Raw genomic sequence first — 14,160 nt, 5'->3', positions numbered from 1 at the left:
GCGCCGCTGGACACATCCCGATCGGAGCCAAAAACAGCTCCACAGTCCACATGTCGGGTTGCGCCACCATGGCGAGATGGCGCACGCACTCACTCTGAGTGGATTCCTTTCAAGTGTATCCCAGCGATAGCCTGATGGGCTGGTAGGTGGCCCACCTCGGCTGCTGAGGCCCACTGTATCCTTTGTCGAGGTGCAGTGCAGGCTCGCTCCGGTCAAGACCATGCGAAGAGCGTTGTGTGCCCTTTCCTGCCCAGTGAGTGCTTGACTAACAACGCAGTGTGGCTTAGTGTGCTTGAGTGGTCCTAATCGCCACAGAAAGGGACAGCTACGTGCCGGTGCAGGACTTTGCTGGCATTGATGTCTGTTCAGGTCCTGGCCCACTCTGCTGGTGCTATGCCTTTGCTTATAAAAGACCAGTCGCACCTTGTCCCTCCATGGCTCGCTCGCAGCTGTTCACACATCCGGTACACATTCGCCGACATTTTCGCCTAAACAAACGAAATGGCGACATTCCTAGACCGTGTCACCGCAACTGGCCGTGAACATGTTCGGAATCATCTCCATCCATTCTGCAGCTTATGCAAAGAGGAGCTCGACATATATAGCAAGGTCGTCATCTGTGAGTCCGGAGTCTGTGAGTCCGGAGTCTGCTTGTGGAAGGACGAAACATTAATATCATCTCTCAGTTGACTTGGCCTCTGACGACGAGCATCCAATCGGTTGCAAAACACACATGATCCGTTCATTCAGGAGATCTCATGAGATCACTCCTCAAGAGATTCCTTGTGAAGCACAGAGGTCGTATTGCGCAGACATCAACTGCCATCAGTGCTCGCCTAATTATCGCAGCGTGAGCGCACATCAGCAATGCGTCAAATGGCTACAAGACATATCCCATGCTTTCGAAAAGCAGAGTGTGCTTGATTCCGACAGCTACGTTATTTTCTTCCTACGCACGCAATCGCCTTGGACGCAATGCTGGTCTGGTCCGCTCTTACCCCCGAAACTACTGTACGAGCCTGGGCATGAAGCGCCTAGCGGGGAACAGCCGCCTCAGCGTCAACTTCGAACGTGCGGCCCGGCAGAGCAGGATGAGCATCCACCTCAGCCACCGTACTTGCCGATTGAGATAATGATGCAAATATTCAATCTCGCAGATGAAACCTCCCGCCGGTGGCTTTATTTGCGTCATTCAGTTCTAAGGCCCAGACCTGGGATGGTAGAGAAGCGATGGGACCTCCGGCGTGTCCGCTCATGGAAACGCGGCGAAGATCCAAAAGTGGTGGGTTCGGCCGTGCCCAGTGAAGACCTCTGGCTGAAATTTGATTGTTCTGGACTTGTCGAGCTCTGTACTGCGAGTGGGGCAGGTGTTCACGGCTGGAATGACATCTACCTTTTCTGCAAGGTCGACTCGACAAGCCTTCTTCAAGATAGCCATGCTATCTTCCAGGTAAGGGAGCCACTCTGAAACCTTGAAGACCTGCACGCTAACGAGTCAGTCGGGGATGTGCTACGTCAAGCCACCGGATGACTATGGTGGGCAGATATTACTCGCGAACTCAACAATCGCGTACAACAAATTGCTGCCACCCGAATCTGAATCGGCAATCGTGGCGAACGGGGTACCGCTCCAGAAGTGCATTGGCATCACGTTCTTTCTTCTGCGAGTCACCGACGAAATTGTTGGTGTGCATGTACACACCAAGAGCATCTCACACCCCACCAGAACTCACAGGTGGTTAGAAGCTTCCAAGAACTGTCGGCTGGGGAGCATATTCATACCACTGGCGCCACTCGGAGCCAGTTTCATGGTCGTGAAGTGGGACAAGGGCGGGTTCTCGGTACGTCTTGGCAGCCTCTACAGGAAAGCTTGAGCTGACAAGACTAGTTTCATAATGAGTTCGGGACTCGTTCTGTTGGCCGTGCTCGAAAGCACATCAAGCCAGGGGACAAAGGCGTGGCTTGCAACGTGGACGCTAACCCTACACTTATTTTCTACACAAACCAGGCCAGTGGTGTAGAGTCGATCGACCTTGTTTCAAGCAACACATTCCACTACGAGCACACAAGAAGTTCTCCGTGCCTGGGCTGTGTGTCATTCCTCAGTGTCAGGTATCTCAGCCGGTTTTTTCGACCACTAGAAGGCACAGACCTCGTTTACTGTTACGCTGCTATCATAATTCATGAGGATGGGTCTTGCAGTGCAGTCGGTGATTTCGGTTCCGAGCACTTAGTTGAAGAACGTGTCGGCAGCCTGGACGAGATCAACGAGATAAGGAAGGAATTGAAGAGCTGCAAAAAGTGCGGAAGGGATGCTTGCGCGTCATCACTCATACGCCGCTGCATCAAACGGGCCGGAGGTCTATTTAAGATACAACCATAAGCACTGGGTTCCCCGTTTGTCAGGTTCTGATGCCCTAAGCGCATCACACAAACAAACATATCGTGATCATGTGAATGCACTAACTGTCACGCCCCTGATCTCACACTTCCCGAACATGATGAACACTGGCACATATTCCTGAGTGAGAAAAAAAAAGGTAGCTGCTGTTGCGTGCAAAGTCACCGAGTGTGATGAATACTGCCTGTAGGCTGTTGTGACCGGACACCATCTGGAATGCGCGGTGGTGACGGCTCTTATCGGTGCCACGCTCGCCGTGTTCGGATTCTGGTCAGCCAAGGCCGACCAGTGCTATGTCTGAGCCTTTTTCACCGCTGAATCCACGGTATACCCATGAAGAATAACAACAGCATCCCGTGTCTGGCTCATCTGCCTCTGGCGAGAACCCTAGCTGGCGATCCGGCGGTTCGTCCTGGCCAGAGGCCGAGCATCGCACAGCAGGACCGATCGCCAGCCTGAGTGCCCTGCGGTGGTAATGGATGCCTCCGCGCTAGAGTCACTCTTCAAAGCGTCGGCCGGCAGTAGGGCCTTTTCGAGGCTTCAGACGCCACCACTGTGGGAGGGGTCCCATCTGCTGTTGTGCGCTGATCACCCCCCGCAGCCCATAGCCCGCATACAGAGAGCCCTACTGACACGGGCTGAGAGACAGGCTGCCCACTGGCGACTGCTTCTCCCGCCCTTGTCCTTGCTAGCTTGCGTAGCTGGGTTAGGGGTCATGTTGGACTGACCATGTCGATGGAGCTGGGATATATCACCTCTCTAGGCTCCATTTCCGGCACAGCCTAGCACTACAGGTGACTGGGTCCAGCAGGGGCGACATCTAGGAGGCAAGGATTCGTGCGTGCAAGGTATGGGATGGCTTAGAAGCAGGGCGTATGCGTCCACAGTTCTTCTGCCAGGATGTGGCGCCAGTCTAGGTTTACGGGGCTGATCGTCAAAGCCTCTGCACCAACCGATTTGGCCCCAGTCGTTGGTTCACTAGGCTAGCCGATGCTTTGCAGGTCATATCCTTGAACGCACTGGGACAATCCCCCTGCGGCTGGGCTTCGTGCCAGCTGCGACCAGCAAAAAGTTGACAGCCGCTGGGCACCCGACTGGAATCCGCTGGCCGAGTCTGTCCCAGTTGATGCAGCTCAAGATGGAAGTTCCCAGTCTAACCTCGTACTGCACAGTGGAGTCTCGTATCTAGGTGCTAGTTCACTGCACTGGGAGGCGAACACTGAGCCTGTAAAGCAGCCACGAAACCAGGAGAATGTGGGCCTCTGGACGTTTATTCTCCAGGGGCTGCAAGTTACCCTGGCACATGTTTGTCATTCCTGCTCCTGCCTGAACGACGAGAGATTGTCAGATCGCCCCCGCCATGGTGCGAAATCGCAGCCTGACATTCTTAGGGCGTTCCGATGCTGGGCCTCGGCAGCTCATTGCCGGCTGAGTCCAGGATACTTGTCTGCAAGGGCATGATCCGGTGGCTCAGCGCAAGGCACAGCGCTATCTGTAGCACCGGACTGGGCTGTCTCGGCGGCCGACAGAGGGGCGACCAGGAGTGCACCACTGGTCTTTTGTGTATAAATTCCATTCTTCCCACCGCGCTCCCAACACTTTTCCTGATAGTTCTCGCTACGCTCAATTGTCATTGTCCCATACAGAGAGCCTCCAGAGTCACTGCTTCTTGCTGCAATCCGCCCAGTCAAGATGTCCGAATACGGACCCCACGCGGCACTTCGCATTGCCCGTACCCAGACACCCTATGGAAAGCAGTTCCCTATTCCAAACGAGCAACAAGTCCATGACATTGAGGTGAACTTCGACGTCACCTTCACCACCCACGATGTGGCAAATTTTCCAAACGACTTCATCCCAAAGGCTCTTCTACACAACGAGGAAGATGATATACCCGTCGACTGGAATGAGACGTTGGAGCTCCAAACAGATATTCACCTTAAGAAGGCACAGCGTAAAGCTGTTCTGAAAAACAACAAAATGGCCACTAGATGGACTGTGAAAAGTCTCAAGGCCCGAAAGCCAGGGCGTTATGACCTGATCTTCCTCATATATCCAGCCGACACAACGCAGGGCCTAATAGAAATCTACGACTATAACGCCAGCGCTATTGAGATTGTTGTCCAGCAACCACACCCAGCGGTCGAAGTCTCAAGGGGAACATCGTGAACTGGGGGTGCACGTCCAGACTCCACCGTCCCTGCAGCGGCGTCAAGACCAACCACTTTGTCAATCAGTGCGCGGATGGTGGAGATATAGTGGAGTCCCCAGAGCATCGACTTCATGAGAGGTGTCCCAACGACACAGGAGAAGCTGCCATTTAGTGATAGCTAAGCCAAATATCAATGTGGCTCAGAATAACCGCATTACTAGGGAGGGGAAGTATTTCACTTTGAAGTAATGATTGGCCTCACAATGTCTCTCAAGCAGAACTGTGCCTCCGTGCAACGTGCAGCGCCTGAATGTATACAGTCCACGTGCTTTAGCACGAGGGGTTAACTCTTGATGCATCATCCTCGCGACCCAAACATCTGTGTCACCATCTTAATGCGACCTTGCCAAACTGTTCAATGATGCTGAAGATGGTGTGTCGTATACATCTGTGCGGCAGCCTGACAACGACTTGGTCAAACCAGAGCATTGAAGAACGGTTGATCTGAGGAGACGGCCCGGGTCCCCGGGTCAGTTTGGACGCTTGTGGCCTTTCTGACGTGTATGACCAGGCCTGTAGCTAATGTGCGTCCCGAAGACGCTCAGTACAACATTTGGTAGGGGCTGCCCAGCGCGCCTGGCTACAAACAGGCACATGTGCTGCTAGACGACGCTCGCTGTACTGGCCCTCAGCACCCCACACCCTGCCCGGTCCCGTCCTCGCTGTTGCCTCAACGGCGAGCTGGCCATTCTCGTTTCAAGCAATAGGCACACCCAGGCCTCTTTGTTGCTGCCCTGCACCGGTCACAGGGACTTTTCTCGAGCATCCGTACCTGAGCTGTGGGACGTGGATCCCTCCCAGCCCCCTTTCCTAAGCACTTCCTTCCCCAGCAACCGGCTCCTCTGGCCTGCATTTCCGTCCCACGTTATATGCGTGATGTACCAGCTTCCCTGCCGATCGACGCATGTTCACCGAAAGGATGGCGTATGACCCAACCCAGTACGTCTGCATCCATGGCGCCCCACACGACCTCGAAACGCATGCAGCAATCTAGCGTCGTTGCAATGTCTGAAGAGGCACGATCAAGAGGCGGGTCGCCTGCGGCCACAGGCCAAGCCTGGACCACTACCTACTCCTGACATTGACTTTCTGGGGGACGCCATCCAATGGTCACCAAGCGCTCATCACTACAAGTGAAAGAAATATTGTCGTTGGCTGAGTGAACTTTTAGCGGCCTTTCTCTGGGTGCGCCCTGATTGTCTTCCACCCTAGGAGACCGCCCTGATCGCGAGTCTGAGGAGATTCGGGCAGCCGGCGGCAGACATGATCTTTGATACTGTTCGCAGCCTTGCCGCGCAGGGTTCATGTTGCATTTTGGCTCTTTCGGGGAGAGGGCGTGACAGGGCGGCCTGGCTATCAACGCCGGCCCTGTCGATGTCCGAGATGCCTATGGTCAGTTATCATGCCGCGCAATCTAACCTGCAGCCCCAGCACTGAGACGTGGCAGGTAACCCTGGTCCTGATCCAGACCCCAGCTCGAGAAACATTGTCCTGCAGCCCTGCTTCGGCTTCTTAGATAAAACCTAGCGGCCAACCTGACCGTCGAACCTAATCCTTCGTCTTTTCGCTTTCTCATACCATCCCTCATAGCTACCTCTACTTCAAACCCTTACAATCGTCTTCGATATGTCGCGCATAGACCCGTCCCTCACAATGCCTGAAGCTCCAGACTCATCAGCTGGAGTATTCTTCAACCCCGTACCTTTGAGCTCCCAGCTGTACCTCAATGTCAAAGACCGCCACTCCATCCAATTCCAGACGGCAAGACTCCCATGTGGACGCCACTATTTCTCAGCATCAATGTTTATGGATTTGGGCAGCTCGCCCCACGAGCTTGGAAACGCGGTTCCTCACCTGGTTCGTAACCAGCCGCTTTACGCCTTCGGATGGAATATCAACCCTGCTTATATCCCGGAGAGCGGAGGCACAATCACAATCATTGCCGAATGTTGGATACCTCACGAGTCCGAGCCTATCGTTCTTTGGGACACGACTTGCAAGATTGTACTGGGGATCAAGCGCGACTTCCACGTGAGCGTATTCACCGGCGATCTTCTAGTTGCGCAGGCGAGCGCTTTGATGAGCTATGTTTACGCTCGACCCCAGTCCTCTTGGGCTAACTACCCGAATGCACGTGTTAACCGTGTGGTGGCGAGCGACGCTGCTGATGGGTGCCGGCTTAGCGACACGACATTCGAGCCGAGTCCCCCAGACTCAATCGCCGGCGCTAACGACAAAGAACGCAAACATGGTACCTCATGTGAGGACGGCAACCCGGACGAGGAGGACGACTTCGGTGAGGGGAATGACCTGGGCGAAGAGGATAAACTGGGTGAGAAGGGTGACCTGCAGGAAGGGCAAGCTTACAAAATAGTCTGTGCTCGTCTCAAACCCTCCGTCGTGGACGGGCGACATCCGAGGGCTAATAGTGGGCAACTCCAACTTCTCCAGCGTCCTGTTCTTAGGCTTGGTGGGAAGGGCAAGCTTGAAGATGAGGACAACCTCGGGGGGAGGATCAACCGGATGAAGACAATCTTGGTGAGGAGCATCTACCGGATGAGGGGCCGCCCCAGTGTGAAGACGGAGACTTCGTGCTGGTCTGATTTTGTCCCAAACATTCTGCCGTGTAAGGGCAACATTGGAGTGTCAGAAAGGGGCATTGCCGTCTTGCTTGACGTCCAGTCCATGGGCATTGGAATGGCCAAGGTCTCATTTCAACGGGCACTACGCTGTAGTCGTCGCATCACTTTTAGTAACAAATGACAGCTGCACATATGTTTCGGCTATGAGATGTATCTGCCCGGTCCCTTCTCGCTCTTGCCTCAACGAAGCGCTGGCCATTCTGTTCGCACAACAGGCCCCCTCCTCTGCCTGCTGTTCCCCTCCGTCAGGGCCCTCCGTCTTGCTGCCAGGTACTGTTCGCCTGGCAAGAAGGGGCGTTTCTCGAACATCGGCACTCGAGCTGTGAGCTGTAGAGCCCTCCCAGCCCCCCTTTCCAAGCCCTTCCTTCCGCAGCAGCCTTCTCTATTACCTGCGTTTCCGTCAAACTTCATATGCGTGGCGTGCCGGCTCCCCTGCCGACCGACGCATCCTCCCGACTTGGCTGGCGTATGAACCATCCCAGAACATCTATGTCCCCTGCGTCAGATATGACCTCCAAGCGCACGCAGCAGAGCAAGCTGGCGTCGTTGCAATGATCGAGTACACGCGAGATCGCGACGCGGATTAGCTGCGTCGACAGGCCAAGCCTCGCCTACTGCCTTCCCTGACGACGGCTTCCGGGCCGAGGCCATTACACGATCACTAAGCGCTCTCACTAGAGGCGAAAAAAGGTGTTGCCACTGACTGAACTGCTAGCTGGTGGTGGCCTAGATTTTAGCAGGCTTCTGGGTGTCACACGCCCCCCCACCCCCCAAAAGGCAGTTTCCTTGACATGATGTTTGATTCTGTTCACAGCCTTGTCGCGTAGGTTCCCGTCTCTTCTCTCTTTCGGGGAGGGGGGCTGCCAGGGCGGCTCGGTTATCAACCTCGGCCCTGTCCGAGATACCTACGGTCAGTCATCATGCCGCGCAATCTGACCTGCAGCCCAAGAACTAAGAGGTGGCAGGTTACCCTGGTCCCCGTCCCCAGGCCGAGCAGCATTGTCTTGCAGCCCTGCTTTGGCTCCGACGATAAAAGGTGATCGCGAGCCCGATCCTCGCACCCGATTCTTCGTCTTTTCGCGTTCTCATACTACCCCTCAACGATCTCTCTACTGCAGACCCTCACAGCCGCCTTCGATATGGCGCGCATTGGCCAATCCTTCTATATTCCCTCAGCTTCAAGCTTGTCGATTGAGATATCCTTCGTCCCCGCACCTTCGCGCGATCTCGAACCGACAACATGGCCATCCGAACCGCACCGTCCCTCAGCATCGATGTCTACTGAGTTGGGCTCCTTGAGGCCCAATTCTTGCACTGCGACTTCTCGCCAACCCTGTCACTCCTATCGACGGAGTCTAGATCCTGCTGGTATCCCGGAGATCGGTGGTACAACCACCATCACTGAGATCAGTCACGAGTCCGCACCCATCGCCTTCAGGAACATGGCTCGCAATATCGTATCCTGGGAGAAGCACACGTTCCTCGTGACGGTATTTACCTGGATTCTCCTACGTCCGGACGTGGAAGCTTTGTCAAGACGTGCCTTTGAGCTTCACGCTCCATTTCATTACTCCAGACGCATTTGCTCGAATACGTTTCTCAAACGCGTGGCCGCGAGCGCCGAGGCTGATCGACGCTTGCCTGGCGACACGATATTCGAACTGGCCGACGCTGAAGACGACAGGCACGTACATGGTCTCACATGTGAAGAGGGCAACCTTGGTGAGGAGGACGACCTGGATGAGGACGGCCTGGATGAGGACGGCCTGGATGAGAAGGGTGACATGGGTGAAAAGAGAGCGTCTATGGTGCTCTATGTCCCTCTCAGACTCTTCGTCGTGCAAGGTCGACATGAGAGTGTCAGGAGAGAGGACCACCATCTTGTCCGGCGTCTCGTTCATGTGCTTGATGAGGAGGACAATCTTCGTTCAAGCAACAGGCACCTTCAGCCAGCCCTCTGCCCGCAGTCTCAACTCACTGCTGACGCCAAGCAACGCCTTGCTTCCTTCCATACTTCACGACTTGATTCAGCCGAGCTGGCCCACACGGCACTGGTCCCGATCGCGAGGGCCAGCGGACTGCAGATTCAGCAATTCCACGTGGCAAGCTTGCTTCTGGCCTATGTAACGTTGTCTCTCTCGCCGCATGCCGATGGTGCGGAAGACGACATACTTCCCTTGATGACTTCACCAGCCAAAGATGCTCCAAAGTCGGAGTGTTGCATCTGTGGCACGCCAATTGATTCAGGCGCAGAGGGCGAAACTTGGCGTGGTCATGCGCAGATATGCACCTCGCACGAGGGCCATACAGCCCACATCAGCTGTCAGAGAGCGCTGATTCAAGCAAAAGAGGAGCACCCTGTACACCGAGGGAAGGGGAACAAACTGAAGTATGACCCTGCATCATGGATCAGCTTCATCGAGAAGCTCGCCAGCTGCCCGACAGCATTTGACCTCCCTGTGCGGGATTCTTCTCAAGAGCTGATCCCGGACAACACTCCCTTGAGAGCGCTGCCCGCAAAAGCTTGTCTACGTGTCTTACACTACCTCCAAGAGCCCTCAGATCTTCTTTCACTAGCGCTGGTGTCTCGAGCATTCTATTCATACGTCAACTACTGTTGTGAAGAGTGGGCTTGTCGGAAACATAATCTGCTGAGAAATTCCCACGTCAAGCCCGGGGCTTGGTACAAGGTATGGGAACAGGTCGCACCCCGAGCTCGCCAGTCGTTCGAGGATAGCTCGGAGCATTTGGTCGCGGACTCACCAACGGAGGCAGAGACTGAGATCGCGGTGCCGTGCGAGGCTTCGACTTTTCCTACTGGATTGATACGGTCAATTGTCTTGGGAAGTCTTCAATCAGCAGAGGGCTTGATAAGTAACATCGAGCAGCCGCGAAGGCGACCACGAAGGCGCGGGCGCCAGCTGCGACCGTCTCGCACGTCCTAGTAGAACAAGAATGAGGTAGATAAAACCAGCATCGATCCATGAACCCTGTGAAGCGTACTGCGTCTAAGCCAAACTGTTCTCGCATGTGTCCAGCTCTTGATGAGGTTTTAAACCCTCCATCGTGGAAGTGTGATGTTCGAGTGCCAGGAAGGAGCACCGCCAACTTGTCCCCTATCCGATTCTTTTACTTTGGAATGGTCAAGGTTTCATCCCAACGGGTATTATGCTCTAGTCATCACTTCATTTTCGGTAACACGTGACAGCAACATGTATGTTCAGGTTGTGAGATGCATCTGCCATGCTGCGGATTGTGCCTAGGACGATACCTTCACATGTTTGCAACCTTGCGATCATGCATACGGACATAAATCCCTGCCAACGTTCACAAAGCGCATCCATCCGAGATAGGCCACTTCTTAATTCTCGCGAAAAACCATCATCTCACTTCCCAGAGTCCGCGCATGGCCAGCAGCTCATCTCCTGGAGGAGCGAGGATGACAGCTTTCAGTGATATAGTGTTGTCGGCGAAGGATGAGGCTGGCTGCTGGCTGCTGGCTCGGGCCATTCGAACGGACCGGAAGTTACAATTCTTCTGGTAGTGTTTCAGGTGCGAATATCATCCAAAGCATCGATGCTTGCCGTGGAGAGCCCCCCCCCCCCTAAGATGCGGTTGGCGCAGGGAAAGGACGTTCCCGCCGCGGTTCAACCGACGCAAATGAAGCGCCCTGAACATCAGTCCCAAAGCGGAACGACCTCGCCGCAGCTCAGTTGGGGCAGACCATCGTCGGGATTGGTTCGCAGACTGATAAACTGGCCTTGACGCGACTCGATCTGTATGATCAGTCACACTAAACACCTAGTCGCCGCCGCCAATACCATCATTACCGCTCAGAGTACGACGGCAAAGCGACCGCCCATACACGCGTGCCTTGAGCACAAACCTTTCCCTTGCATGCATCTCTGGGCGGCACAATATTCGGAACTCGGGAAGATGAGTCGGCAGGATTCCGCAAAGCTCTGGGGTCTTAGATGTGCTCTCTACAGGATATCATGCTGTTGCAAGGCTGCCCTATCGTTTGATACCATTCTGGGCCAATGGATAGGCTCGAGTTTACTGCAAATGGCATACATCAGACCCTCGTCGTCTTCATAACACCAGTGACACCGTCATTGGCTATTTGCATACCACTGCTCGACGTGAGCCGATCCTTGCTATCAAATGAGGGAAACACCCCTGCAGGATGGTTGACATGATCTGGCTTGCAGTCTGCATGGCCCTTGCCACCACGTGTCATCCAGCTGAATCAAGCCCCAGTACACGTCTCCTTCAACCAGCAGGCTTGTCCTTGATCGTGGGGTCCCAAAGGCGGCCCGACACATCTACAACCACTGAACGTACTCTGACATTTACCGGTAGCCAGTCTGTCTCGCGTGTGTGAAGGACGCCACCAGATAAAACAACCAGCTAATACCCATTTGTCCAGTCTCCGCGCAACGCCCAGCACGTCGCGGGCTGTCTTCTGGAGGCATCGCCTTGCATTGATGATCCTGACTGGATGTCAATTGCGTGATGCGACCCTGGTCGATAATTGCTGGTCCCTTGCTCTGAGGCCGTTCTTGCGAGTGTGGCGCGGGAAACCCCGACTACAGCTCGGCGCCTCAGCGCGTATGCCGTCTAAGCTGCGGTGCCAAGTTGACACTACCGCCATCTCCGTCATCGGCAAATAACTTCAGCGTAAAGGCATCAGAGCCCGCCTCGGTCGGGCTCGCATCCATTAGCACTGGCTCCAATTGCTGAAAAAGGCTGTCCCAACCCAGTGCCGCACTGCGACATTGACCAGACACTTTTGCCCTCGTCCATCCTCCCATCTCAGAAAAGTCTTTGCCACAACTCAACACCGTTGCAATCTTTGGCAACATGAGAGCCAACTCTTGGAGACGAGCGCAAGCCCGGGCCTGTCGGAGAAATGGTGGCTGCCCCACATTTCATCACTTGTACCCTGCCGAGCCAACACAGTGGAGGACAGCCTCCAACAAGATGCTGTAAGCACGAATGAACTTTTGTCAATGGCCGCACGCCACCAACTTCACTTCCTCCCTGTATCTTCTGGTGCGGCTGCGCCGTTTGTCTGCAGCCCTGCAAGATACCAACCTGTGCCCATCTATGTCGAAGTTGAGGTTGTCACTCACGCGTATGCTGCGCCCGACCATGAGAGGTATTCTATCAATGAAGCCAGGAACCGAGCGGCAATGCACCGCTCCGCTGCTCATGCCGAGCAAGGGGCTAGCGCAAACCCTCTTGTCCCTGCGTGGCCCAAGAACTCTCCGCCGAACGAACCTTGCAGCGGGCCAATGATCGAGCGACCAGGGCGTCGCAGGGTTCTGATAGCAATGCGCTGCACACTTGCTGTCGGCCCGCGCAGGGCAGAGTGGTGGGCGTACCCGAGAAGAATGAGTTGTGTGGGGCAGCTGGAATGCCAAGATGGCCCACCCTATTGTGCCATCCATGGATGGCAGCCGAGCTGACTGGCTCGTCGCGTGGGGGTCGGCACCCCACGCTTTCAGGGTGCAGCGGGTCCCACTCGGTGCAGCTGCGCAGACGCTGGTCGTCCTCCTCTACTACCTTGAACCTAATTGGATGAAGGTCTCTAAAAGAAGAAAAGATGTCGCCGACACTTTGCAGTTCCTGGTTTGACGCTAGTGCTTCTCTTCGGGTGGCGCTCGTCCTTGCTCCAGCCTCCGCGATACAGCAGATCCACAACGCACTGATTCCGTGGGTGAGACCCGGAGACAGGTCATGTAATTACAACACATAACAGGGATGGATCCGCCACATGCTGCCTCCTGATGCTCCTCTTCCTGGCGGCCGACTTGCATTTCTACATACTTAAGTTTAGCATGGGCTTCGGACTGCGCAATCCATTCCCGCCGTGTGAGGCTGGACGGACGCAACCTCGGCCGAGCTCGCCGCCGCAGAATCGCCGTGCCTGTCGTTCTTCTTCAATCCACGCATACTGCGCCAGCAAGTCGCGTGAAGCGAGATCCAAAAGAAGAACCTCCGCTGCCCCAGCTGCGACGTCCCAACTCGACGGGCCACCCGATCGACAATCACCCTCCGACACCTCATGCGCCTCATCATCGACCGGTGCAGCCGCCACCTGGACCACCTCGCCAGACGAGTTACGACAACGGCCAGTCCATGGCGCAATCGCCAACAACCTTCAGGCCTCCCCCGGTTCCCTATTCGGTTCCCCAGAAACCAGTGCCTCATCACAACCCGTACGATGGGGGTCCATACGGCCATGGGGGTCACCCAAGCCATGCACCGCCGCCGATGACATACCACACACCAATCGAATTCGCCCCAGCCGCAAGTACCAGACAGAAGGCGACGAGAGCATCTCAGGTATGGAGCCTTCATGCGCGCTGTGCAGCTCAACCAATACTGACCTCATTTTCATAGGTGTGTGACTCGTGTCGTCAGCTCAAGGCCAAGTGTGATGAGTCGAAACCTTGCGAGAGTTGCAGGAAACGAAACATCCCATGCGTGTTCCGCGACCCGCAACCCAAACAGTAAGTCGTGCAAAGGAACAAGACGTCCAAGTCCAGAGGTCTAATCTTGAGCGTTGCAGATCCGACAAATCCAGAAGCCGACATCCTGTATGCCCTAAATGGTTTGAGAGATGATGTTATGCAAAAGTTCGACAAGATTGATACCCGCCTTGGTCGGTTGGAGGGTGCCATCCACGCAGGCCACCATAAGGACGCTGAGAAGATGCTAGAGTTGACTGAGGTTGGCGATTATCAAGATGATACAGGCACGCACAACTACCACTCGCCTAATGACCGAGGTGCTGAGGACGATTATGCGGCAAAGAATGGTGTCATGGATCCGGACGAGGCACAAAAAACGATCCGAATCTGGGAACACAATGATAGCGAAGAAAAGCCGGGGCCACC

The 14,160-nt window shown here is 55.1% G+C and overlaps 4 protein-coding genes across 4 annotated transcripts; all 4 read left to right on the top strand.

The window, feature by feature from the left end:
• The first annotated feature begins 359 nt into the window (after positions 1-359).
• B0I36DRAFT_340446 (uncharacterized protein) lies at positions 360-1,950 on the top strand. Its single transcript, XM_046155941.1, is given in 5 exon segments — positions 360-619; positions 687-1,450; positions 1,500-1,622; positions 1,635-1,841; positions 1,856-1,950. 5 exon segments carry the CDS (start codon positions 502-504, stop codon positions 1,877-1,879), a joined length of 1,236 nt encoding a protein of 411 aa, XP_046004422.1. The 5' UTR covers positions 360-501; the 3' UTR covers positions 1,880-1,950.
• Positions 1,951-3,950: 2,000 nt separating this feature from the next.
• B0I36DRAFT_340439 (uncharacterized protein) lies at positions 3,951-4,914 on the top strand. The gene has a single exon (XM_046155940.1). It carries the CDS (start codon positions 4,094-4,096, stop codon positions 4,568-4,570), a length of 477 nt encoding a protein of 158 aa, XP_046004421.1. The 5' UTR covers positions 3,951-4,093; the 3' UTR covers positions 4,571-4,914.
• A 1,352-nt stretch (positions 4,915-6,266) lies between these two features.
• Positions 6,267-7,842, top strand: B0I36DRAFT_356146 (uncharacterized protein; the record flags this gene model as incomplete). Its single annotated transcript, XM_046157545.1, has 3 exons — positions 6,267-6,986; positions 7,380-7,525; positions 7,614-7,842. The coding sequence occupies 3 exons, from the start codon at positions 6,267-6,269 to the stop codon at positions 7,840-7,842; spliced, it is 1,095 nt and encodes a 364-aa protein (XP_046004420.1).
• A 552-nt stretch (positions 7,843-8,394) lies between these two features.
• On the top strand, positions 8,395-10,460 carry B0I36DRAFT_356145 (uncharacterized protein; the record flags this gene model as incomplete). Its single annotated transcript, XM_046157544.1, has 2 exons — positions 8,395-10,129; positions 10,294-10,460. 2 exons carry the CDS (start codon positions 8,395-8,397, stop codon positions 10,458-10,460), a joined length of 1,902 nt encoding a protein of 633 aa, XP_046004419.1.
• Positions 10,461-14,160: the final 3,700 nt, after the last annotated feature.

Source organism: Microdochium trichocladiopsis, assembly GCF_020744255.1.
Source record: "Microdochium trichocladiopsis strain MPI-CAGE-CH-0230 chromosome Unknown B0I36scaffold_15, whole genome shotgun sequence".
Lineage (NCBI taxonomy): Eukaryota > Fungi > Ascomycota > Sordariomycetes > Xylariales > Microdochiaceae > Microdochium > Microdochium trichocladiopsis.
This window is presented reverse-complemented; position numbering and strand designations above follow the sequence as displayed.

Bases quoted from the DNA above. Each gene is read 5' to 3' on its own strand.
- B0I36DRAFT_340446 (XM_046155941.1), top strand. From the start codon at position 502: ATGGCGACATTCCTAGACCGTGTCACCGCAACTGGCCGTGAACATGTT. The intron at 620-686 runs GTGAGTCCGGAG...ATCATCTCTCAG, and splicing joins ATATAGCAAGGTCGTCATCT to TTGACTTGGCCTCTGACGAC. The intron at 1,451-1,499 runs GTAAGGGAGCCA...CTAACGAGTCAG, and splicing joins ATAGCCATGCTATCTTCCAG to TCGGGGATGTGCTACGTCAA.
- B0I36DRAFT_340439 (XM_046155940.1), top strand. From the start codon at position 4,094: ATGTCCGAATACGGACCCCACGCGGCACTTCGCATTGCCCGTACCCAG.